We start from the raw sequence: 27,716 nt of genomic DNA, 5'->3' as shown, positions 1-27,716 counted from the left end.
GACTGCCGAATAGTCATGGACTTTACCGAAGTGCGTTTAGCAGAAATGAGTGTAATTTAAAGGAAAATAAATCAAAGGGGAAGTTTCCTTCAAATGTCAGGGAAAGTCAGCTAATCTGAAAATTTTGGAGTCCGGAAAAGCAAAAATATTCAGAGAGTCTGAAGATGAAGAAATCGTGGCAACCCTAGAATTTGAAGACGAAGAACTTATGGCAGCCCTGAATTCGCGCTTTTTGGTTCGTACATTTTTGCGCTCACTGCCTACCGTTTTCGCGCTTCTGGATTCTGTGCTCTCTGGAATCTGCGCTTTTACACTGAAAAAAAAACTCCGGCCGTGGACGCGTTTGGCAGTAGTGAGAATAATTTAAAGGGAAAAAATGTAATGGCAAGCAGACCATCGTGCATGACATTATGACAAAACAACTCATTTGGTATGGTCATGTCCAGAGAATGGCAGGAGACAGGTTGCCGAAGGAGGTCCTTGACTGGGTTCCTCCTGGGAGAAGACGCAGAGGGCGCCCAATGAAAGGTTGGAGGGAAGGGATTGAAGCGGAAATGTTAAGGTGCTCAATCCCCCAAGATTTGTGGTTTGAAAGAGAGCAGTGGAGGTTAGGGGTCGTAGAGCGCGAGGGAGTGCTGTAAAGCGACCTATATGTATGTAAAAATGTAATGGGATGTTTCATTCAGATGTCTTGGAAAGTCAGGGGATCCAAAAAAATTTGAGTCAGGGAAATTACGAGAATTTGAAGACGAAGAAATCATGGCAACCTTGGAATTTGAAATTGTGGCAGCCCTGAATTTGCGCTTTCGGTTTATACATTTTGCGCTCGTCGCCTACCGTTTTTGCGCTTCTGGATTTTGCTCTCTCGGGAATGGAGATGTTACATGTGTGAGGAATTTGCGATTTGACTGTTGATTCTTACGTAAAAGTTCGCGAGAAGCACGATGGAGCCACTGGTTTTCTCTGAAATCAACTCCCAAGCTCAAAAAAGCTCTCAAGTTGAGGCCAAAATGGAGGGGATATCCCACGCTATCCCGAGAGTCCACCTCTACATCAAAACAAACTCTCCATGCAAAGATAGGGAGCAAATACATTGACAGGGCTGCCACTTTATTTGGGGACTCTAAAACTGAAACCACGGCATAACTGCTAATGTATTTGCTCCCTATCTTTGCATGGAGAGTTTGTCTTGATGTAGAGGTGGACTCTCAGGATAGCGTGGGATATCCCCTCCATTTTGGCCTCAAGTTGAGAGCTTTTTTTTGAGCTTGGGAGTTAATATCAGAGAAAACCGGTGGCACCATCGTGTTTCCCGCGAACTTTTACCTTAGAATCAACAGTCAAATCGCAAATTCCTCACACATGCAACATCTCCATTCCCGAGAGAGCAAAATCCAGAAGCGCAAAAACGGTAGGCGATGAGCGCAAAAATGTATAGATTGAAAGCGCAAATTCAGGGCTGCCATAATTTCTTCATCTTCAAATTCCAAGGTTGCCATGATTTCTTCGTCTTCAAATTCTCTTGATTTCCCTGACTCAAAATTTTTCGGATCCACCATCGTGTTTCTCGCGAACTTTTACATAAGAATCAATGGTCACATCGCTAATCCCTCACACATGCAACATCTTAATTTGCGCTTTCGGTCAGTTTTTCTCGTATGCAACAGGCCCATTTCTCATTGTTTTTAGGGGTTTTTTTAAAGCCAATTAATTCCCGAGCCCGTATTTTTCGTACGAGAGTAATCGCGCGATGAATCGCGGCGCCCTCGGATCCGGAGTATCATTAACAACCTGTTGGCCGGAGCGGCGTTCGGAAACGGGTGTCGGCTGTCGGGGGGCTCGGAGCTTGCGGGAGTCGAAGCGCGGAAGCGGGCTGCGGAAAGGGACAATGGATCATCAATATTCACTCATGCATATTAATGGCGGCTTTATGCTGTCTCAGTCGGTCGAGGCGCCGTCCTACACGGCCGCTCAACTGTCGCAATCGCTGGGCAATGTCACACTCGCGGCTAATGCAAGTGTGCGCTATCGCGGGGTTGTCCGTTGTTTTTACGACGGGACGCACGCCCTTTGGAGCTGGCTCCGATATGGGGTGCTTTCGATGAGATACGTGTGTACACGGAGAAAAAAACTTCGTGCGTAGGACCCGAAGTTTAGGTCATATGGATCTCTGAAGTTTTCGGATTGAGCATCTGAACACTTGGGGTCCAGCTGCTGATGTTTGGATCACACATCTGAAACTACAGTTCTTACATCCGAAGTACTTCGGTTTTCACACCCGAACAACTTCGGATCTCACATCCGAACAACTTCGGATCTCACATCCGAAAAACTTCGTTCTCACATCTGAAATACTTCAGATGTAAGAACTGGAGTTTCAGATGTGTGATCCGAACCTCGACAGCAAGACCTAAAGTGTTCAGATGCTCAATCCGAAAACTTCAGAGATCCATATGACCTAAACTTCGGGTCCCACGCACGAGATTTTTTTCTCGAGATTTCGAGATTATGCAGGATGTCTAGCGATCAGGAAAACCGGGAAATGTCGGGGAATTTTATAACGTCAGGGAAAGCCTGAAAATGTCAGGGAAAATGACAAAAGTGTCAGCAGGGTGTCTAGCATCAGGATTTTTCCGATTCCATTAGGATTCAATCCCAATTTCATCAGGATTTGAGGAAAAATCGGTCGTAAAATCAGGATTTGAGGAAAGCCGGCTGTACAATCGGATTTTTTTATGCTTTCGCATACGCTTATGCAGATATTATGCAGAAAATTCAGAAACTAATCACGAAAACATGCATCTGATCTCCCAGCTGTTTATAGTTCCTGGTTATTTTTAAGACTTATATCTGATCTCCCAGCTGTTTATAGTTTCTGGTTATTTTTAAGGCTTGTATCTGATCTCCCAGCTGTTTATAGTTTCTGGTTATTTTTAAGGCTTGTTATTTTCAACGAGCCACTGAATGCTGTTTGTATAATTTGATCTCTAAAGAAGGAATTTGTGTCCAATTTTTAGTGATAGTCAGCGGTTTTTTTTTTTTTTTTTTTGCGCAATTATAAAAAATTAAAAAATGTGTATTCTCTAAAGAAAATAACTAAATGATAGTAATTTTATTGGAAGATCAGGAAAAGTCAGGGAGTTAGAAAATTTTGGAGTCGGGAAAAACGAAAATAGAGAAGAATCAGGGAAAGTCAGGGAATTTGAAGATGACAAAATTATGGCAACCCTGGATAGGTTTATGTACAGGCAGGGTTGAAGGCATTTCGGATCGTAACATGCTATGTCACGAAAGGCTGTAAAACTCGCCTGGTAAGGTTTTCACCGATCCGTGGTCGAAGACAAATGTGACAGGATTAGTGATAAGCGATCTTATCCAAATGAGAGTTTTTCAAAGGAAAGATAATATGTAATCTAAAATCTACTGATCAGGACAACTGAGTTGTTCGTTAAACTTCACTGCTCATTATTCAAGTTAAACACACACAAATATACTTTCATCATAAATGGAGAGGTGATTCTAAGCCATGTCAATGCGCCTTCAATTATTAGCGTAGGCATCACGAGTTCCCACAGCTGCGTGGTCGAATAGTGGAATCACCGTAAATGTCACGCTTATTTGCTTTTATTGTGTATGAATATTGTAATTATCTGAAAAATGTGTTCAAGCGACTGCACAAATGTTTTTGGTAGCAACTATGATACCTTGGCGTAGCTCAATCTTATCTCAATCGATCTCTCTCTGGTTGGCTAGAATAGTTGCTGACCGAAAAACTACAACCTTCACCCGATCGATGACCCACCATCGTGGGATACAATATCTGTGTCCGATCGATAAATAAAATTTGCTTATGGCATATCTCAAAATAACTATAAACGCGGAACTTTTTAACTGTTTATGTTATGAGAGGGTTTCAAAGTGCCGCAGGGTTTCTACAAGTCCGGAAAGTCCGGAAATAGTACTGATTCTTTAAGGGCGGTCCGGAAGTACTGAAAAAGTGCGGAAATTCCGCACGAAGATTTGAGCGAAAAATTCAAATCTATGAAAATCTTCAAATTTCGTAAATTGGAGGCACTGGAAAAGTGCTGAATTTTTCTGTTAAGAAGGCGCTGAATTTCTCGGGAATGTACTGCAAAGGTACTGATTTTTGGCCAGCCTATTTTAGTAGACACCCTGCGCCTGTATCAAGCTGGGAAAGCGCCGTGGGCCCAAGTTAGAAAACCCGAGAGCCTATTTACATCAATACTTATTTCGTAGGCGAGAAAAGGCTGCTGAAGGCTTTCTGAAAGGCACTCTCGAAGGATTCCTAAAAGGCTCCACCTGTTCGGCGTCAGTCAATCTCAAGTTCCTCAAGTTGAGATGTTAAAATCGATCTCTTCATGCAGAAAAGCTGCGGCATCGGCAGGCCTCTCTCCCGAAAGAACTTACCGCGAACCACTTAACCTGGAATGGATGAGCATCAAAGTTTGTTAACTTTAAACATCCCTCCTCCGCCCTCCTAATTCAGCCGCAGTCGGATCAGGAAAACTTCCACCCCTTAATTACTTTTATGTTCTTCTCGAGTGTAAGTCAGAATTCATTTACCCTGACCAGCTTTGCTTTGCATTTATGCTGCCGTGCTAAGGAAGAACGCCGTATCAACATTCAATAGTTGCCAAATCACCTCGGATGAAACATGTATTTTTGGGAGAAATTTTGCGTATTTTCCTTGAAATTTTTAGACATTTTAGACGAAATTGCGAACAAAATTGTCGGAAAAAATTGAAGAACAAAATTCACAATTCTCCCAATGTGCGGTTTAAAATTTTTGAGAAAATTTGAACCATCACAAGGAGTCGTTCAAGAAGTACACAACGCTGAATTTCGATTCCCCCTCCCTTTTTTATCCTCTCCTCACTGTAATGCTGGTCCTGACTTCGCACACCCTCTCTAAATTAAGCGTAAAGCTCGCATTGACGCTCCACCATCCCCTCCCCCCCCCCCCCCCGATGGTAGAAAAATTATTGATAAATAAGCTACTTTATTTTCCATCCTTTTTTGTATCTGTGAACAATTTTAGAATAGGTGAAAATAAAATAAGAAAATAAGGGTAAAAAGGGGTAAGTAGGGTATAAAGAGTATAAGGTGAGGATTTTGCGGTGTAGAGTAATGAGGGTAATTTTGTGAGCTAAGTTCCGGAACATTTTTTAATCATAAAATTCAAAGAAAATGGAGAGTAATGAAACGAAAAATAAAATTCAAAACACTTAGCAACAGCACACACTGGATCTTAGCAACACTAGCACAAAATTAAAAAAGTAATTAATCCATTGGAAAAGAAAACAATGAAGAAACCTCCTTCCTCCCTGAAACACACCTGCAAACCAGGCTCAAACCCTCTCCCCACCTTAGAGCGCTACATATTTAATGAACGACCCCGAAGAATTAAATTATGAGGTGATACGAAGTTTACCCCTTTTCACACTTTTTCGCACTCCCTTGCACTTTGTAGTTTGTAACCGGAGCGCTTAGTTGGCGGAAAGCGGCTGAAGATGGAGTTTTAAGCTTCGAAATGCGCTCTAGTTGAAAACCACCGCAAGTGCAAGTGTTTGCGAAAAAGTTTTACAATTTTGTTCAACCAGGGTTTCTACAGGTTCGAAAACCCGGAAAAACCGGGCATTGTCAGGGAATCTCATTAATTCAGGGAAATCGGGGGAAGGTCTAGAAATGTTTTTGAAAAAGACTAAATTTTTTTCTACGAGTGCTTTCAGCAGGTTCCGCGCATATTCGACTTTTCGGACACGTTTCTTAGATTTCCAGTTTTAGTCAATTGAATGATTCACCGAAAAAAAGGAGCTGATTTTACATACTCGATGTAAAAAAGTGTGCGAGAACTGAAGAAGCCTGCAAAAACTGTTTGCGGTTTGATTCTTGTTTCTCTTGTGAGCGGGAAATTAAAATTTTTCGCAACTAATGCTAAACAAACACGTCGGTATCTTAGTTTGAGTAAAGTCAATCTTTTCGCCGCCTGAATTCGTTTTTTCCCTCCGAAAGAGCATAACTTAATTTCGATGTTGCCAAATTGCCCCTTGCAAAATTGCATATGAACCAGGAGAATCTTGGGCATTCCTTACTGAAAATTTCACTGATTTTTCCTCAGATTTCATGCAAAAATCAGAAAACTTTTGATGAAAATTGCACAGGTACAACTTTGTCAAATAAATTAATTGTTGGAGTCAATTTGGCAACCTTGGGTTAAAGCTACGTTCCTTCGTGTGGGAGACGACGAATTGGACCGCGTTAAGCAGAAAGAAACCAAACGACGTCAGCTATTGCCAACTTAATTTTAAACTTAATTTATACTTAAACTTTTTTTAAACTTAATTTTTTATTGGCAATTTAATTTTTTACAAGAGATTGTTTGTGCGGATCCGTTTGAAAATTTTAGGGAATTTGTTTTGCACCGTACAAAAAATTCACTGAAATTTGCACAGAAATCCGCACAACCGTTTGTATGTGAAAAGTTAAGTGCCCAGTTCAATTTGGCAATAGCTGATGTAGCTTGGTTCCTTTCTGCTTAACGCGGTCCTATTGAATCGGTCAGTAACAAAAAGGATCTGTATGTGAAAAGTTAAATTGCCCAGTTCAATTTGGCAATAGCTGATGTAGCTTGGTTCCTTTCTGCTTAACGCAGTCCAATTGAATCGGTCAGTAACAAAAAGGATCTGACGCCAGATGTAAAAATGCGAAAAAAAAAAAAACGGTAGGAACTGTATGAACCATATAGTTTCAAATTGCAGATAATTAATAATGTGATATATTAGTTCATCGCTTTGATATTTTAAGCTCTGAGATTTATATCAAAATGGTCAAATCAAAATGGTTATTACCATTTTTCTCGAATTTCACTTTTTGGCGCTTAAGCCCTTTTGTAACTGACCGATTCAATTGTGTTCTACGCAGTGTTCGAAACTCACCTTTGAGTTTCAGGAGCCAAGTGGCGCATCAAGCCCGATTTTTAGGGGCTAAATTGACTTTTTTCCTATATATTACGGCGCATTTAGCGAAAAGTTCGACGTAAGATGTTTTCGTAACAGAACTAGTAAAGTAAGTAGCTGTAACTTGGGGAATACAAAATCACTAAGAATGAAATCGTGAAGAATAGAAAAAGCAAGAGCTTGTAGTGCTGACAATTGTGAGTTTTTTCAATTGAAATAAATTTGTTTTTCTTTCTTTATGTGACTTCCTGTGAAATTCCAGATTTTTAGGGGACAATTTTTAGGGGCCACGTTGGCGCAGAGCCATAATTTTTTAGGCGCCACGGCCGATTTTTAGGCGCATTTGACGTTTTGGCGCCTGTTGGTTTCGAACACTGGTTCTACGTCAATGTTTGAAGAGAATACGTGAATCAAATACTTTACCCCGTCGAGTGGTCCATTCCATCGGGAATACCCCTCGCGGTTCTAATTTTAAAACGGAAAAAACGATGAAATACCTGAATAATTGTACAAATACTCGTTCAATCGGTTTATTTTATCCATTTTCAAGCCGGGCTCCGTGCAGTTCCAACGCGGTCGAAAAGGCGCCGCCAGCGAATCATTCCAGGACCGAAAGGTCGGCCGCGAAATTCCCGTGGGAACCGATCACTTGACAAGGACCCGCATCGTCGGGTCCGAATCGCGCAACTGGTTTTTTTCTCGAGAGGTCTCGGGATCGAATCCCCGAGCGGCGACGTCCCGAGCGGCCGGGAAAATGACGAGCGAAAAACGGAAAGCGGGAAAACCGTCGCCGGCGTCGGACGTTGTGACATGCGGCGGTCCTTGAACCAGTCCCGAGGCGTGAGCTACCATGCTAAGGAAGAACGCCGTATAAGCCTTCAGACGTTGCCAAGTTTCTTCCAATGAAAGCCGACTTTATTGGGAAAATTGTGAATATTATTTTCCAAGATTTTCAGACAATTTTGTATGCAATTTACTCTAAAATATATGAAAATTTCAAAGAAAAAAGTGCATGAATGTCGTGAAAAAAACATATTTTGTAGGAGGAAATTTGGCAACTCTCGAATGTTCATACGGCGTTCTTCCTTAGCACGGCAGTGAGTGACCGATTATCGATATTTACCCATTCGAAGCTATAGTAAAGTATCGATTGGTCGAGTTGCGAGGCGTGATGATCGATTATCGATATTTACCCATTCGAAGCTGTTGTAAAGAATCGATTCGTCGAGTTGCGAGGCGTGATGATCGATTATCGATTTTACCCATTTGAAGCTATTGCAAAGAATCGATTGGTCCTTGAACCAGTGGCGAGGCGTGATTCATCGATTATCGATGTTTACCCATTTGAAGCTGTGGTAAAGAATCGATTGGTCCTTGAACCAGTGGCGAGGCGTGATTCATCGATTATCGATGTTTACCCATTTGAAGCTGTGGTAAAGAATCGATTGGTCCTTGAACCGGTGGCGAGGTGTGAATGGTCGATTATCCATATTTACCCATTTAAATCCATGGTAAAGAATCGATTATCAAGGTGTTCGTTGCGAACACCTGTTTATCGATTCTTTTCCATAGGTTTAGATGGTAGATCAGTCGATATATCGCAAAGCACGCCACGCCACGCCCTTGAACCCTCGTTGCCGGTTTTCTTGGGAGTTGCGTAGGCGAACGTGGTTCATTGTAGTATTTAAATTGATATTGCCTGGTCGCCAGACGGTCTGTGTGCAATTGCATAGTACACTGTCATAAAAGAATTGAACCCACCGGTGTGTGTGTGTTTTTTGGAAATTCTGTCTTGAGACTTGACAGGGTGTCTACTGAAGAGATAAAGTATGGCTACACTGAAAAAGCATGGTATTCGAAAAGAGGGTAAAGAGGTACGGAAAAGGTACCGTTTCTCCGTGGTGAGGTAAAGTAATTTGAGATTTTTGCATGCGATGAACTTTGAAAAGTAGCCTTGCGTGTGATTTCCTAACATAATAAAGTTCCCGGTTAGATTTCTCGTATTTTTTGGTTCATTCCTTTGTCACTCCATCATTCCATTTTCCCTCTCCGAATACAGTAAAAAATGCGTGTGAGGTAACTGGGTGTCTACAAGTCCGGAATTAGCACTGATTTTTCAAGGGCGGTCCCGAAGTATTGAAAAAGTGTGAAAATTCTGCGAAAAGGTCCGGAATTTCTTTTCATTTTTGTCACAATTTGAGCGAGAAATTCAAATTTTTGAAATTTCTCGAATTTCGTCAAATGAGGGTACTGAAAAAGTACTGAACTTTTCCGTTGAGGAGGTACCGAATTTCTCGTAAATGTACTGAAAAAGTACTGATTTTTGGTCAGTCTGTTTTGGTAGACACCCTGCGTAGAGAGGGCTAACAATAAGAAATAATACTGCGTACGAGCCAACATACGAGTCATTAGTTTCCCTATGAAGATACGTGCTTTTATAAATGAGCCAGACGTAGTAGTTCTTTTATTTTGAAAAAAAATGTAGTCCAATTCTGATCCTGAATGAGCGTGGCGGCTCTGTAGGGGAAAAAAAAAAAAAAAACAGTTAACCCTGTTTTTCATGTTCACTGGTAAAAAAAACCTCTTGGTTCAAGATTGCAGTTTCTTGTCGCCGGATTTAAGAGTCTGGACTCTTGTTTCAATGCAAAATCCGCTTGAAACAAGAGTTCAAGACTCTTAAATCCGGCGACAAGAAACTGCACTCTTGAGTCAACGCACCGCGGCATTGGTCCAAGAGATTTTTTTTACCAGTGATTATTTGTCAAGCGATTATAATTGCTACCGTAGCCAATCTACGTCGCCAATCTGGCATCGCCGTATATTACCTTCTCTCGCTGTTCTCCCACTCTTGACCCGAAGTTTGACCCCCGGAGCTATAGGAGAAGATCCTTAAGCTCTTACACTGTCGGCGATATCATGACTACGTTAGTATGATAATTGGTTTGGAGTCGCATGAATATTCAGCGAGCAATTTAAGAGACTTTTTTCCCCTAGCTTCTCCTGCGAGTTCCGCGAGTTGGCTGGATTTTAATTTTCTGTTTATCCAAGATTTCATAACACCGCTTTTCCGAATCTCGCCCTGGGTCTCTCTCTTTTAGTCCCTGCATTGTGGTGCCTTGATCAAATCGTGTAGTTAAGATTAATGCATTGCTTGTCCAAACAGGGGTACCACCGTCAGGAATAGCTCGGAACTGTCAGGGACAATGACGAAAATGTCCCGAAAAATGACGAAAATGTCAGGGAAAATGACGGAAATGTCAGGTGAAAATTGTGAATTCGCCTCTATTATTGCTTTCTCGAACAGGTTTGACGTTTCAAACAACACATGGATTACATTTTGCAAAAAGGAACCAGAAGTATTGTAATGATGCTAAGATTGTGCATTTTCATCCTTTGCAATAAAATTACTGATATCATGAAAAAATATGAAATTTTAGATGCTAATTTTCGTCATAAATTTACATTTTTTAGCGAGTGAAGTAGAAACTGTCAATGGATGATTAGGTATTATTCCAAGACAAAAGAAGTTGCACAAATAATTTCAATGCTCCTGCTCCCTTTCTGCAAAATGCAATCCACATTATGCCTGAAAACACTATTTATGTCTTTTTAATAATCGTGCATTTGTTCAATTGTCAGGGACTTTTCTTCAGGTTTCTAGTTGATATAAGCATCTTTTTTTCTTAATGAGGTAAAAATTACCTCCTGGCAAAAAATTAAAAAAAAATCCCTGCTCAAATCAAGTATTTTTCCCCCAGTGTGACTGGAAGCTGAAGATTATTCCCGGCTCAAAACTCTAGCTCGGTTAAAGCTGTTAGCTGCCAGGCTGCAATCTGCCAGGTTTTTCAATTGCGTGGCGTGCTTTGCGAACAATCGATTAGTCTGTCATTTAAACCTACGGTAAAGGATCGATTATCGGGGTCTTTGCAACGAAGATGGTCCCAATCGATTCTTCATTATGGCCTCAAATGGAATAGTGTCGATATCCGATAATTCACGCCTCGCCGCTAAATTTTATTGGGGAGCAGCACAGCCGAAAGTTTTGTCACCCCATTAAACACGATTCAGCGAGTGATTTTCTGCCGCTTTAAGCAGTGGCGTGGCGTGCTTTGCGATATATCGATTGATCTGTCATTTGAACCTATGGAAAAGGATCGATTAACAGGGTGTTCGCAGCGAACACCTTAATAATCGATCCTTCACCATAGTTTTAAATGGCATAACAGTCGATATATCGCAAAGCACGCCACGCCACTGGCTTTAAGTCTCGCCCTGCTTTTGCACTTGAATTTCCTCCCACTGGCGGCGAAAAATATCACTGATCCTCCGAAAAAAATACGACTCAAATCATACCCATGCCTTTAGCACGGTTGCCGGTGGTCTAAAAACAGGGAAAGTCAGGAAATTTCTGATACATCTTTTTATCACTAAAACATCACTGATCTTCGGACTGTTAACCTACACTTTTGGTCATTTTAAGGCTTGTCATATTTCAACCATCTACTGAATGCCTTTTCCATAAGTCATTTGATCTCTAAACAAGGAAATGTTGTCTAAAGTTTAGCAAAAGTCAACGTATTTTTTTTTTAAAAAAATAGAAATTTTTTTCAAAGGTCATCCACCTAGTAGGTAGGTGGAGTCCCGAAAGTATTAGCTTCAACCATTGCCAAGATTCCAGTGGAGGATCTCTTGTCTCTGCCATTACCGCACAATAAATTGCGCCGCACGGTAATTTGATGATCCCGTCAAACAATTTGAGGTCCCCTCGAGTCGGATCGACCGACTTACAGTTTGATTACATTTCGCAATAAGCAACCACTATTTCTGGTTCATTTTAGAAGCAACATACATGAAATTCTCTTCAAGCGTTTGAAACTCATCTGTTTTGTAGATATCCTGGCAATTTTCATGATAATGATGGCCAATACGTAGAAAATATGTCGATTGTAGTGTAACAGCAGAAAAAGCGGTTCAAAATTATATGCCATCGGTTTCCCTATGTAGAAAGTGCTTTTATGGAAGAACCAGAGATGGTGTCTCCTCATTGCTGAACTTCTCCCATAGTTTTCCGGCTTGAGCACGATTCTGTTTTCCGGCGCTGTCGGCACGATGGCAGAGTTTGTAGTCAGCGGTGCTTTTATCGCTTCTCTCTATGTCAGCCTCTAAGAAGATGAGACCGGGGCAGTATCCTTTGCACTGCCGCTCCTAATGACTGGCAATAATCCCACCCCGGTGGCAATCAAATTAACGATGACCTTTCGGCGCGATGTATCTCCAAGCTCACCCCCTCCCCCTTCTCTCGTAAATCCATCGTCGATTAATACAGGAAAGGTCGAGTCATAGCAGTAACCGAAATTCGGATAATCACAAGAATGTCTTTCCGCAGGGTGTCTACAAAACCGGAATTTCTGGAAAGTCCGGAAATAGTACTGGTTTCTTAAGGGCGGTCCGGAAGTACTGAAAAAGTGCGGAAATTCCGCAAGAACGTTCGGAATTTTTGTCACTTTTCTCACAATTTGAGAGAGAAATTAAAAATTTTGAAATTTTTCGAATTTTGTCAAATGAAAGGTACTGAAAAAGTACTGAATTTCTTGGGAATGTACTGAAAAAGTACTGAATTTCTTGGGAATGTACTGAAAAAGTACTGAATTTCTTGGGAATGTACTGAAAAAGTACTGAATTTCTTGGGAATGCACTGAAAAAGCACTGTAAAAGTTTTGATTTTCGGCCTGCCTGTTTTAGTAGACACCTTGTTTTTGTGTCGCGGAGGAAAACACTTATCCACGTTATGTAAAATATAAAACCACCGATGTTTTGGAGATTTCGCGTATGCTTCGTTTCTGTAAGCAAACGATGCTTAATGGCTTTTTTGTTTTGTTGTTTTTTGGCAAAAATTGCAACTTTAAATGCTCATATTCCTCTCATAGTTTTTGTGTCTCATAGTCTATATCTCAGAAAATGATCAAGGAAAACCGTGACAAGTCAGGGACTGTCAATTCTGACGCTTGACAGTACTGATGAAATAAGCTCTAAGTTTTGGTTTGGCTGTTCAAATGGTTAAGTAGTCTCACAACACAGAATTTCTCTCTAATAGTAGTTCGAAGCTCCCAAATGATGCAATAATAGTTTTCGAAGAATGTGCGAAATCAAATGAAAATCCTGGAATATTGCGATCTTGTTATCCACTCGGTAAAATCGCCTTCATTTTCGGAGCTATGCAATCAGCGCTCCGAATAGTTAAAATAGTTGCATCCGAATCCTGCGGATCGAAGAAAGTGCCTCGTGTAATTTATTATGGACGGGCCCTAATAACATATCGACGACGTTGTAAGTCGGCAATCACATAACTCGTTTGCGGTGCCTGAAAATCTCCGCCTCCATGTTATTTTTTTAAAGGAGAACAAATTGATACCATTCCTTGAAGGTTTTGCAGAATTTTCCTCGCACAGAGAAGAAAAATCACGGCAATTTTAAAGAATTGCCGTTGAGAAGTTTGCTGCTCAAAAAATAAAGTATGACAGGAAGTCTGCGACGTCGCAAACCGAGATATGTGATTGCCGACTTACACCGTCGATATTCATCCTTGACGAAAGTTCTGAATTAGTTTATTTGAAATTTGTGATAGCTACTTGAGAATTGATATCGGGTGTTTGTATGTGTGTTTCAGTCGCGGGAGAAGATGATGCGGGGGGTCCGGCGGGGGTGCGTGCGGCTGAAAGGGGCCGTGATCGGGATCGACCTGGAGGACGACAGCACGTTCACCATCACCGTCGACTCGAAGACGTTCCACTTCCAGGCCCGCGACGCCGAGGAGCGCGAGAGGTGGATCCGCTGCCTCGAGGACACCATCCTCAGACACGCCTACGGCTACAAGTCCAGCAGGGTGAGTCTTTGAATTGTTTCATTTTACACAAACTGATCGTGGTGGACCTGTAGGTAAAAACCTATATGTTTTAATGTCTCTAAAAAAGAAGACAGAGAATTTTAAACTTCCTACTTTTTTAGTTAATCATTGTATTATCTAACGTTACACTGGAAAAAACCACTTTGGATCTAGAGTCCAGACTCTTGAAAACATTGACAAGAAAAAATAAATTTGATTCAATCGGATTTTTGCTTGAATCAAAAGGAAATCCGCTCAAATTAAGAAGCTTGGTTCTTAATTTAAGCTGGATTCGCTGATTGAATCAAGAGTACTTTTTCTTGTCGATGTTTTTAAGAGTCCGGACTCTAGATCCAATGTGTTTTTTTTTCCGGTGTACCCTGTAAATTTAATGCAATTCGTTTAGTTTTAGTTTTAAATAATGCACTTTTAGTAGTTACGTTATACACGGAGGAAAAAACTTCGTGCGTGGGACCCGAAGTTTAGGTCATATGGATCTCTGAAGTTTTCGGATTGAGCATCTGAACACTTAAGGTCCAGCTGCCGAAGTTGAGGTCAGACATCTGAAACTTCAGTTCTTACATCTGAAGTACCTCAGATATGAGAACCGAAGTTGTTCGGATGTGAAAACCGAAGTACTTCAGATGTAAGAACTGAAGTTTCAGATGTCTGACCTGAACTTCGGCAGCTGGACCCCAAGTGTTCAGATGCTCAATCCGAAAACTTCAGAGATCCATATAACCTAAACTTCGGGTCCCACGCATGAAGTTTTTTTCTCCGTGTACATAAATAAAATTCCTTAAGGAAAAAAATAAAAATTTAAGGACAAAAGTTTACAAATATTCCCAAAAATTCAAAATTTCTCCAGGGAAATTTGGCAACGCCTAAAGGCTCATACGGCGCTCTTCCTTAGCACGGCAGCATTGTGCATTCTGTTACTCTGTCTCCAGACGTTCACATTCTCGCCACCGTGCGGCAGCTGACGTGCAAACCTTCATGACATGAAAAACGCCGTATGAGCATTCGAACATTGGAAAAAAAGCCCATTGGATCTAGAGTCCAAACTCTTGAAAACATTGACAAGAAAAAATAATCTTGATTCAATCAGATTTAAGCCTCGCTCCGCTCCGCATCCGCTCAAATTAAGAGACTTGGTTCTTGATTTCAGCAAAAATCTGATTGAATCAACAGTATTTTTCTTGTCGATGTTTTTAAGAGTCTGGACTCTAGATCCAATGTGTTTTTTAAAACTTCCAGTGAATGCTGTCAGATTGTCTCTCAGAAAATATTCATTTCTGAAGACTGTCATGAATATTTTTCCTTGAAATTTTCAGAAACTTTCGATCACATCACGAACAAAATTCTTCATAAAATTGAAGGACAAAAGTTCACGAATACTCCCTAAAGTTCGACTTTTCTCAGAGGAAATTTGGCAACGCCTGAAGGCTAATACGGCGTTCTATCTTAACACGGCTGCATCGTGCATCCTATCACTCTGGCTCCAGACGTCCACATTCTCGCCACCGTGCGGCAGCTTCGCCGTGCTAAGGAAAAACGCCGTATGAACATTCGAGAGCTGCCTAATTTCCTTCAATGTTATTTTTGAGGAAATTTTCAAGTACTTTAGGTGAAATTGCTAACAACAATATCTGAAAAATTAGAAGAAAAATATTCATAAGTTTACCAGGAAATTCGTGTTTTATTAATGGAAATTTGGCAAAGCCTGAAGGCTCATACGGCGTTTTTCCTTAGCATAGCAGAGCTTAACTGCCTTGAAAGCGAAGAGAACAGTAAGTGCATGCGAGGATGAACCTCGAGATACATAAAAGCATGTGCTAACCATGGCTCATACAGTAAAGCACTTACTGCTCTCTTTGCTATCACGGCAGCTTAAGTGCAAAGCTTCTCAGCGTGATAATTTTTAACAACCAGGGCGTTAATTGCTCCGCACTGTTGAGGGGGAGGGGGTCTCAAATTGATTCCGCCCGTTTACAATGCGGTGGCCGTACTCTAGACGTCCGACCTGAGTCTCCTCTCCACCCCAATCTTGCGGCAATTAGTCATGTTCCGCCCTTAGCAACCCCTGCAGCCGACTCTCCACCGTCGACGGCGACCCTGCTTTTGTATGCAAACGCCTCGCGCACCGCACGGTGGATCGAGTCAATCGGGGAGGTCGAACAAAATGTGGAAACTTTAAAAGCCCACAACTCCGTTTATACAAAATTTTGAGGTTCTAAAGGTGGTCCCATTGGTTTCCTTGTGAAATGGAGATGTTGCATGTGTGAGGAATTTGCGGTTTGACTGTTGATTCTTGTGTAAAAGTTCTTGAGAAACACGATGGTGCCACTGGTTGTCTCTGGGCTCAACTCCCAAGCTCAAAAAAAGCTCTCAAGTTGAGGCCAAAATGGAGGGGATATCCCACGCTATCCTGAGAGTCCACCTCTACATCAATACGAACTCTCCATGCAAAGATAGGGAGCAAATACATTGACAGGGCTGCCACTTTATTTGGGGACTCCAAAACTGAAAACACGGCATCACTACTAATGTGTTTGCTCCCTATCTTTGCATGGAGAGTTTGTCTTGATGTAGAGGTGGACTCTTAGGGTAGGGTGGGATATCCCCTCCATTTCGGCCTCAACTTGAGAGCTTTTTTGGAGCTTGGAAGATGATTTCAGAGAAAACTAGTAGCACCATCGTGTTTCTCGCGATCTTTTACATAAGAATCAACAGTCAAATTGCAAATTCCTCACACGTGCAACATCTCCTCTCCGTTTATACAATATTTTGAGGTTCCAAAGGAGGTCCCATTGGTTTCCTCGTGAAATTTTCTCTAAGAGGCACCCCTTAAAGTTTAAAATGTGATGAAATAAACATTAAAATTTGCTGTTTTAGTAAAAAATTTCGTATCCAACTTCTCTAATCGACACGATCCACTGTGCGCCGCCGACCGATCGAGCGCCAGAAACGACTTCTGGCACCGCGGAGAAACCGATAAAGAAAATTGCACCGGATCCCATCGCGCGGTGCTTGCAAAATCCTCTCACGGTTTTGCTTAGAGTCCCTTTGTACTGAGAGTTAAGACAATTTGAATCCATTTCTGATTGGTTATCGTATTTTAGGCCTCCACAGTGTCACAAACGGGAATAAAGATAACATTTTCACCGATTGCAAAGATTATAATCTGGAATGGACCGATGAGTTACGGGTTCGACGAGGAACAAACGGAATGAGAGAAGGAACGGAGAGAGGAATTGAGAATGAGCCGATCAAAGATTACGAAAAACTTTCAATTTGTATAATCTTTATTCCCGTTTGTGACTCCATGAAAAATGTCACCGCCGATCTTCAGATTCCAATTTCAAACGCAGTAGCTTTTGAGACGCGACCATGCGTTTCTCGCCGACCGCTCTGTGTTTTCGCGCAGTATTCGCGCAGTCTGGTAGGCGCTAATATGGGATTCATGCCGATCGCCGACCGCACTATGTTTGACGCAATGCGTGAAGTATTCATGCAGTCTTGCAGGCGCTAATATGCTATTTATGCCGACCGCCGCGCCGAGGGGAGGGCTTCTCCTTTTCATCTCAAATCCTTGTATCATTCTCTACGCCGCCGCGGCTCAAATAATTAAAGGTGCTGTCTCATGTATCACCGAAAGAGGCCAAATTAGAAATTACTATATTTTTACTCTCAGGAAATGAGAGATTTTGTCTCCTCATCTCGTTTGTAAATTTTTTTCTGAATCCTATTTTTTTTTCTTTTGAGCGTTCACCACGTTAGTAGTGTACGCTCTTTCCCGCCGTTTTGCATCGGGTATGTTACTAATGTATCCATTGGTAAAGGCCCGCACTGCTCCATGGGAATCGGCGCCATTTTTCGTGGCGGGAAGCAATACCTAGTTTCTAAATTTTTTTTATGTATCATTTGTCAAGTCAGTAAGTGTCAAATTCTCGAAACTCGATTTCGAGAATTTGACACTTACTAATCTCTTCGCAATGACGGCCGAGTACGAGAGGTTTCTAAACAGTGTTTGAAACTCGCAGGCGCCAAATGCGCCTAAAAATTCGGCCATGGCGCCTAAAAAATGGAGGCTCTGCGCCAACGTGGCCCTTAAAAATTGCCCCCTAAAAATCTGGGTTTTCACAGGAAATCACATAAAGAAAGAAAAAGAAATCTATTTGAATTGAAAAAACTCAGAATTTTCAGCACTACAAGTGAAAGATTTTTCTTTTCTTCACGATTTCATTCTTAGTGCTTTTGTCTCCCCCAAATTACAGGTACTTACTAGTTCTGTTACGAAAACACCTTGCGTCTAACTTTTCACAGTTCACACTTTTCACACTTTTCGTCCGTAATATTCAGGCAAAAAGTCAATTTGGCCCTTAAAAATTCTTCCATGGCGCCTAAAAATCGGGCTCGATGCGCCACATGGCTCCTAAAACTCAAAGGTGAGTTTCGAACACTGTTTCTAAAATACTTCGTCTGCTGCGCGTGCAACTCGATCATCGCGAACCAACGTTGCCAAATCGGTCCATGAAATTCGTTGAGAGTGCCGCGGATTTATCGATTCTTTGCGAGATCCCTGGAGGCCCGATGACTGACAACTCGGTGGCAGCCGTTGCTGTGGAGTTGTCGTTCATCGCTGACTCATTTGTCACGAGTCACTCCGGTTTGTTCTCGAATCGGTCCGCTCCGCCCGTTGTCGGTCGAGTTGATACATATCGGAAGCTAATGGCGCGCTCGCCCGAGGTGCCATTTTTCACACTGAAAAAAAGCACGGAGGTGAGTTGTTTGAAAGTAACGGAAATCTAGGAACGTCACGTAAAGACTAGAGTCCCTTAATACTGAGAGTCAAGACAACACCCCCTTATGAAGTCACAAACGGGAATAAAGATTACAGAAATTGAACGTTTTTTGTAATCTTTGATCTGCCCATTCTCAAATTCCTTTCTCCGTTCCCTCTCTCATTCCGTTTGTTCCTTGCCGAACCCGTAATTCCCTGGTCCATTCTAGATTATAATCTTTGCAATCGGTGAAAATGTAATCTTTATTTCCGTTTGTGACATCGTGAAGGCCTAAAATACGGGAACCAATCAGAAATGGATTCACATCATCTTAACTCTCAGTATAAAGGGACTCTAGTAAAGACTGGTGAAAGGCCTGAAGGCACGTTCACCTATTTTGACCCTAAAATATTAACGAAAATAAAATTTAAACGTTCAAAATTGTTCAGTATCTCTATTCATCGGGCTGATTGTTGAAATTGATAGACAAAGGTATAGACAAATTAAATTTAGCGGTTTAAATTTTAATAAAGAAGTTTACAGTTATAATTAAATTTACAATTTAACCCTTTTATCAGGTTTTTTATTTATTAAGATTACTAGTTAGTCAATTCGAAAATTGCATTTTAGTGTTATTATCGGTATTTATGTTTTATTTTTGGTGTTTGGAGAGGATTGATTGGAACTTCTTTTAGAATAACTTCTGAATTTTTTTTTGTTTTGGTATAGACAAAGAAGACATAAGAAGTATGAAGCGATCCTATTGGTTGAAACGGGTAGTTCTTTTAGACAAATGGAGCAAATGATGGACTAACTAAAGGGTCTCTCGTGGGTCACCGTTAGTTAGTCTATTACCTATCCTTTGACCAATGCAACCACCCAATAGGATCCCTCCAAATCCTTTTTGTCCTCTTTGTCTATAGCTCTGTCTACCAATTTCAGAAATCAGCCCGTCTGTGTGCCGAATGACCTATGACCCTTTCTTTTTGGATCACCATGTAAAGCAGCAATATTTTCAGAATGTTCTCGATGATAATATTTTCACGGAAATTTTTTTCCTCTTAAAATTCTATCTACAAATTTTCATCACGATGTTATCACAAGTTTATGTTAAAAATATTTGTACAATCCCCTGGTACACTACATCTCTCATCGTTTAATTTTTTTTTTTTTTTTTTTTTTTTTTTTTTTTTTTTTTTTTCTTTGTAAATATTTAAAAAACTACTTTGAACTTCAACAATTTAACGAATGTCGTCATTTTCCATCCTTCGATTAAAAAAAAAATAGTGTTGAAATGTACTCCAATTGAGCGAAATACAATGATCTCAATAGCGACGGTGAGACCACCAGACCACGTATCTTGGTTTGCGACATTGTAGACTTCTTGTCATACTTTATTTTTTAAATGGAAAACTTCTCAACGTCAACTCTTGAAAATGTCCGTGGTTTTCCCTCTGTATACAAAAAAAATTGTGACAATTTTAAGAGATGATATTGATTTGTTCTCCTTCAAAAAAATAAATCAGGAGCGGAGATTTTGAAACACCGCAAACGAGATACGTGGTCTGGTAGTCTCACTGTCGATATTTTTCCAAGATTTTTGAAGAATGTTCGATTCAACCGGGCAGCCTTTTCGTAAGTCATCTTGGCAACCTCTCCGATTAGCATGAGTTTGATGACCGCTGCGCTGCGGTCAATTTGAGTCACGACATTTTGCATCGGAAAATAGTGATCGAATGAGCATTGGTCGCATTGTAATGTATGGACAGAGAAGTGTCAAAAGCACATTGAAATATCCTTCTTAACTCACCTCTCCTTGACTACGTCCGTTCGACTGTTGAAAAGTCCGAGAGAATGACCATGTTACCCGTCGAAAAATCTTCCTTTGCTCCCATTTTTCATCAATTCATAATGAGCAATTTTTTTTTTGTTCTCGGGTAAGTATGGAATGAATTTCTCGGTGTATTTTTCAAGTTTTTGAGCACACAGTTTCCCCTTATTGAAGGTGAGAACGCGTCAACTTATCGTCTATTTTTTCGATATGAATTTTAGTATATTTCAATTCATGTAACTGTAACTGAATCTACGTCATTTTTGTTAAAATTTGAGCGACCACTTTAATTTTCGAAATTTTGCGAATTTGTCAAATTGAGGCACTGAAAAGGTACTTAATTTTTCAGTTGAGGGAGTACTCAATTTCTTGGGAATGTACTGAAAAAGTACTGTAAAGTACTTATTTTCGGCCAGCCTGTTTTAATAGACACTGTGCTAGCAAATGATTTTATAATAAGAGCGAAGAAGAAATTGGGGGGGGGGGGGGGCAAAAACCTTGCAAATACCAGTTCCTAGACATCTCGCAAAGCATAATTTTCCCGGAAATGTGCAAAAACTCAAAGATGGCTACAAAAAATGGCTCTGTTTGATGGATTAGGTTTCCGGCGAAACTGAAACAAAAGATGCCCAACTATAGCATTATGCTTTGAAGAGCCCACATTTTGTGCCCTCGCCCATGGATAAAGAAGAACGCTTTATGAAAATTCGAGAGTTGCCAAACCTTCCCCGATAAAACATCAATTTATGAGTAAAATTATGAACAGAATTCCAGGAGATTTTCAAAAACTTTTAATTAGACTGCGCTTGAAATCCCCAGGAAATTGGAGGACAAAATATATTCTCAAGTTTCCCAGAAAATTAAATTTTATCGGTGGAAATTTGGCATCGTCTGAAGGTCCATACGACGGTTTCCTCTAGCACGACAGGTACAGCATCTCTTTGATCCGTGATTACACGCTGAATTTATGCACTTTCTGCATCATCCCGGCTTTTCTCGATTACCGAGGAAACAGGTTCACAAGAGAATTCGCATAAATGGAAGCAGCTTTCCGGGCGGAACGCGCTTGAATTTTGCCCAAATTAACTTCCGTAGACGCAATGTATAACGGCACGTTTCAAGTCCTTTTATGTGCGAGGATTCTTTGCCTCTGCTTCCGTGTTAAGGAAAAATGCAGTATGAACATTCGAGAGTTGCGGAATAACATCCGATTTATTTATTTATTTTAAAAGGAAAGTTGTCAATATTTAGAAGGGGAACGAGATTAGAAAGAGCCTGATTTCTTTTGCGAGAATTATCTAACGGAAGTTCCTACACTGGAAAAAAAGTAGCTTGGATCTAAAGTTCAAACTCTTAAAGACATTGACAAAATAAAATACTCTTGATTCAATCGGATTTTTGCTTGAATCATAAGGATATCCGTCTTAAATCAAGAGGCTTGGCTCTTCGACTCGAGGAAAAATCTGATCGAATCGAGAGTACTTTTTCTTGTCAACGTTTTTAAGAGTCTAGACTTTAGATCCAAGCGACTTTTTTTTTCAGTGTATTAAGTAAATAGAGACGTTTCCTATGCGTGACATTCTGCGTCCGGTCCGGTGAAGTTAAAGCACTAATTTTCCTCTGTGATTGGATGCAAAAATACCGAAATTCGCGACAAGATACCCTTAAAATACTGCTACAAAGCGCCAATAATTCTTCTAATTCAGGCGGCAGGTTTTCGGGTAGTCCAAACCGTGCGGAGCGGCCACTTAGAAAGCCTACTAAGCTACTAAGACAGACTACACTGCCGTGCTAAGGAAGAACGCCGTATGAAACATCAGACGTTGCCAAATGTCCTTTGATAAAACACGAATTTCCTGGTAAACTTATGAATATTTTCCTTCCAATTTTTCAGGTAATTTTGTTCGCAATTTCATCTAAAGCCCCTGAAAATTTCAGGAAAAAAGTCCATATCTTTCCTCAAAAATAAACATTTTACTGAAGGAAATCTTGGTAACCCTCGAATGTTTATACGGCGTTCTTCCATAGTACACGCCTTAAATTTTTAGGTATGCAACATGGTTATCCGTCGATCAGGTATACTTGTATCCAAGCGTTTGGTTTTCTTGCATCAGTTGATACGTGATATGAATTGAGACCATCGGGAAAGCAAAATCGCCTGCAGCTCTGTGGGTATGCAATATGTACATCCGGCAAACTTTTCATAACTTCTCCGAAAAGAAATAGTTTGTCGGAGAAATTTGGCAACATTCGAATGCACATACGGCGATTTTACTTGAGCACACCAGTACCCCGAGTACGCCACGGGGACTCGCGCGTTATAAGCGTATGTCACACTCGCGAAATACTCCATCAAAATGTCAAGGTCAAGTTCTGTGATTGGTCCAAGTCATCGAATAAGCCTTTGATAATTGCCAAATTTCCTTCGATAAATTGTTCATTTTTTCAGAACGTCATGATTAGTTTTCCTTGAAATATCCAGACGCTTCAGGTCAAATTGTGAACAAAATTATCTGAAAAATTGGAAGGAAAATATTCGAAGGTTTACCAGAAAACTGGTGTTCTATCAAAGAAAACTTGGCAACACCTGAAGGTTCATACAGCGTTTTTCCTTAGCACGGCAGATTTCGACTCGAGCGCGGTTCATTTTATATGGGTTTCAATGGAGGAAAAGCCAGGGTGTCTACAAGTCCGTAATTTCCGGAAAGTTCGGAAATAGTACTGATTTTTTAAGGGCGGTCCGGAAGTACTGAAAAAGTGTGGAAATTCCGCAAGGAAGTCCAGAATTGTTTTCATTTTCTTGTCATTCTTGTCGCAATTTGAGTGAGAAATTCGAATTTTTGAAATTTTTTGAATTTTGTCAACTGGAGGTACTGAAAAAGTACTAAATTTTAGGTTGATGAGGCACTGAAAACTCGAGGTAATGTACTGGAAAATTACTGTAAAAGCACTGATTTTTGGCCAGCCTGTTTTAGTAGATACCCTGATATGGGTTCCAATGGAGATGTTGCACGTGAGAGGAATTTGCGATTTGACTGTTGCTTCTTATGTAAAAGTTTGCGAGCAACACGATGGTGCCACTGGTCTTCTCTGAAATCAATTCCCAAGCTCAAAAAAAACTCTCAAGTTGAGGCCAAAACGGAGGGGATATCCCACGCTATCTGAGAGTCCACCTTTACTTCAAGACAAACTCTCCATGCAAAGATAAGGAGCAAATACATTAGCAGGGTTGCCACTTTATTTGGCGACTCCAAAACTGAAACGCGGCATCACTGCTAATGTACATGCTCCCTATCTTTGCATGGAGAGTTTGTCTTGATGTAGAAGTGGACTCTCAGGATAGCGTGGGATATCCCCTCCATTTTGGCCCCAACTTGAGAGCTTTTTTTGAGCTTGGAGTTGATTTCAAAGAAAACCAGTGGCACCATCGTGTTTCTCGTGAACTTTACACAAGAATCAACAGTCAAATCGCAAATTCCTCACACATGCAACATCTCCATTGACGAAAAGCTGATTTTTCGGCACTGTCCGGCAGCAACGTCCGACGGCGAGGATGACCGGCGGCCGAGGCGGGAATCGTCCATAAAACATCATAGGAACTTTTTAATTGGCTCCAAAAGGTAGCAATCATCCTCGGGTTTCCCTTCCGTGCGCTCGGCCCCCGAACGTTGCCGTTGGCGCCATGTTCCGCTCAGTCGCGCCCTGGACGTTGCGCCCTTACCGTGCCCCGTCCGGCACTCGCCCGCCCCCCACCCCCTCCTCCACTCGTTTCGCGTTTCCGCCCCATCTTTCATCTTCCCTTCGTCGCTGTCACCGCTCGCCCGCCCGCGACAGTACCGCAATCCAGTGCTATCATTCCGTATCCGTCAAAAGTTCCGGGATACGGAACTTCTTTGTTCCGATTTCTCCCATTCCATCGCCGTCAAAAGTTCCGGGATTAAATTTTAAATTTTTTGAAAAGTTCCGGAGAATGCAAAAGATCCGGATTATTTTGGGAATTTCGAAATTTCCGGGTTACGGAACTCCTTCGTTCCGATTTCTCCCATTCCATCGCCGTCAAAAGTTCCGGGATTAAACTTTAAATTTTTTCAAAAGTTCCGGTGAATGCAAAAGATCCGGATTATTTTTGGAATTTTGAAAGTTCCAGGTTACGGAACTTCTTTGTTCCGATTTCTCTCATTCAATCGCCGTCAAAAGTTCCGGAAAATCCACTAAAAATCCATTAAATTTTAAATTTTTTAAAAAGTTCCGGAGAATCAGGGTGTCTACGAGTCCGGAATTTCCGGAAAGTCCGGAGGTTGTACTGATTTTTCAGAGCGGTCCGGAAGTACTGAAAAAGTGCGGAAATTCTGCAAGATGGTCCGGAATTTTTTTCATTTTTTGTCACTTTCGTCGCATTTGAGCTGGAAATTCAAATTGAAATTTATCGAATCTCGTCAATTGGAGCTGCTGAAAAAGTACCGAATTTTTCTATCGAGGAGGCACTGAATTTCTCAGGAATGGACTGAGAAAGTACTGTAAAAGCACTGATTTTTGGTCAGTTGGTTATAGTAGACACCCTGAGAATGCAAAAGATCCGGATTATTTTGGGAATTTTGAAAGTTCCGGGAAAAATTCAGGAAAATCTCGAAAGTTCCGACATTCGGAACTTATGGAAAAGGATTGACAAACAAGGTGTTCGCAACGAACACCTTGATAATCGATTCTTTACCACAGCTTTAAACGGGAAAATATCGATACTTCATCATGCGCGCCACGCCACTGACAGAAAGCATTACAGGTGTAGCGAAAGTACCTGAAGTACTTTAGGCGCCTCGGAAGTCGGAAGGCACATGAAGGCCACTGGCATCCTAACTTCAGTAAAGGAACGTTTTAACAGCGGTGACATATTTGAGCCATAAACTATTTATACACCTCCATGTGTGGTTAGCATCAATCACCATATTTTTCAAAGGGCGACCTCTCCGTTAATAGTATCCTCGTTTGACATGGTATTCAGTTCAAAGCGGGAAATGGAAAAGTACAAATGTGGCAAAAATTCAAGAAAAAGAGATTCCACCCCAAAATTGGAGCAATAGAGGTAAGGTAATACAGGGTGACTTCATGTTGTTTGTTTTGAGCATTTGAGGGTTTTCTAAGTTCGCTCTTTCGCTCTTCCTCAGTTTGTTATCTTACCGCCAATGAGAGAATTGCAGTTTCTGTCGCAATGGAGATGTTGCATGTGTGAGGGATTTGCGATTTGACCATTGATTCTTGAGTAAAAGTTCGCGAGAAACATGATGGTGCCACTGGTTTTCTCTGAATCATCTCCCAAGCTCAAAAAAAGCTCTCAAAGTGAGGCCAAAATGGAGGGGATATCCCACCCTACCCTGAGGGTCCACCTCTACATCAAAACAAACTCTCCATGCAAAAAAGGGAGCAAGTACATTAGCAGGGTTGCCGTGTTTTCAGTTTCGGAGTCCCCAATAAGTGGCAGCCCTGTCAATGTATTTGCTCCCTATCTTTGCATGGAGAGATTGTTTTGATGTAGAGGTGGACTCTCAGGGTAGGGTGGGATATCCTCCGTTTTGGTCTCACTTTGAGAGCTTTTTTGAGCTTGGGAGATGATTTCAGAGAAAACCAGTGGCACCATCGTGTTTCTCGCGAACTTTTACATAAGAATCAACAGTCAAATCGCAAATCCCTCACACATGCAACATTGCAACATCTCCATTCAAGAAACAAAGCTTATTTTAAGAATTCAATAGACCACTAGACAAGGTACGAATTTAAGCATTCTAATACGTGTCTCTGCTTTAAGAGTTCCCTTAGAACACGATACGCCCTACCTACAAAAATTACTCGTGTCAACTCCTGACTGAGATATTAACTTCTTTAGTTTACATTGATTTCAGGAAATTTGAATTCCCCTCTCAAAAGGAAAACAGGAGTCTACTTGAATCAAATCGCGCATTACGACAGTTTTGGCGGACTTTTTAAACCAGCAACATTTCTCCCTTGCCTTGTGTTGTTCATATAGTGTTAACAACGCACAACAGCTGAGCCGAAGCAACGCAATTAAGGTTACTATATTTTCATATCGCGGAGACTGTCATGGTGTAGTTCCTTGCGTATTTGGACTCACCTCGACTTCGGTTTTTTCATGAGCGGGAAGTTTAAATTCACGCATCGAAAAAACGTTACCCATCTGGCTCAGTTCGTTTCGTTGCACAACTCGTGTTGTACGTGACATTGTGACAAGATAATCAGTATCCGAATGGGTCAATTAGCATCTTGCCTAGTGGTTCTGTTGACTGTTTCTTATAAAACTCCCGAAGGCTTTGTCTCCACGGGACGTTTTCATGGGATTTGTCCCAAGTTCGAATCACAGGAATGAAACTTCTGGGATTTTTCCCAGTTACCGTCTCTACGTGACGGGGCTCAAATGGTCCTGCAACAAGTTAGCGCGATAGGATGAGTCAGTAAAAATCGAGTGTTTAACCGGGATTAAAGTAATAATTGAACATGGTTGACAATTAGACACATCATTTTAAATAAACAAACACGAACAGTGAAGTAATCAACAAAATATCGTATGGTTCGCTTTCACTTCTTCTTCCTCTCTCGGTCGGTCCCAGGGGCACAAGGACCATACTTGGTGCTGGGAAAAATATTGATTAACTCAATATTTGTCCCGACTTCGTAATTGGGATTTTTCCCTGGGACAAATCCCGTGAAACGGCTCGCGGATACAAGGCCTAAGGAAATCCTCCCTGCTTTTAGCTGTTGATTTTTGGTTTTTGAAAATGGAATGGCAAAAAGTCGGGACAATTTATTTTTCAGGTATTCAGTTATAGAACGATATTGAAAGCAATTTAAAGATAATTCTTACCGAATTATTCTCAGGGAAGCAAAGAATTTCAATTTACGAGTAGTAAGTAGGTAGTGTAAGTTCAAGTCACTAATGCTGCGGAATCCTTGCCTCAATTCTAGTCCATTAGCACTGATTTTTTAATTTTCTTTTTGTCTTTTCATTTTGTTTCAGCTCGAGTTCAATAATGCCAAATCGTTGCCAACAATACATGACTTTGACAAAAAATTAGCCGAAGCAGATGCATATCTACAAATTTTAATAGATCAAACAAAGGTATGTTTTGTTTGTTTTACTCCTTGAAAATTTTTTACATACTACAGAACCAATTTCATACCAAAAAACTCGAACGATGTCATCAATTTTCAAAATTCAAATGTCCTCACCTTTC

The 27,716-nt window shown here is 41.0% G+C and overlaps 2 protein-coding genes across 2 annotated transcripts in view; one reads left to right on the top strand and one right to left on the bottom strand.

Annotated features, from left to right (window-relative positions):
* The window catches only part of LOC109034811 (very long chain fatty acid elongase AAEL008004), a 34,085-nt gene extending 26,314 nt beyond the window's left edge, over positions 1 to 7,771 (bottom strand). Inside the window, exon 1 of the mRNA XM_019048169.2 lies at positions 7,475 to 7,771. Within this exon, the coding sequence (XP_018903714.2) occupies positions 7,475 to 7,520 (46 nt within the window). The 5' untranslated portion in view covers positions 7,521 to 7,771. The remainder of the gene's footprint in view (positions 1 to 7,474) is intronic.
* The window catches only part of LOC109034810 (oxysterol-binding protein-related protein 9), a 109,342-nt gene that overhangs the window by 53,137 nt on the left and 28,489 nt on the right, over positions 1 to 27,716 (top strand). The window contains exons 2-3 of the mRNA XM_019048168.2: positions 13,645 to 13,860; positions 27,500 to 27,601. Of these exons, the coding sequence (XP_018903713.2) occupies positions 13,645 to 13,860; positions 27,500 to 27,601 (318 nt within the window). The remainder of the gene's footprint in view (positions 1 to 13,644; positions 13,861 to 27,499; positions 27,602 to 27,716) is intronic.

The sequence above is a fragment of the Bemisia tabaci genome, chromosome 9 (assembly GCF_918797505.1).
Source record: "Bemisia tabaci chromosome 9, PGI_BMITA_v3".
NCBI lineage: Eukaryota > Metazoa > Arthropoda > Insecta > Hemiptera > Aleyrodidae > Bemisia > Bemisia tabaci.
This window is presented reverse-complemented; position numbering and strand designations above follow the sequence as displayed.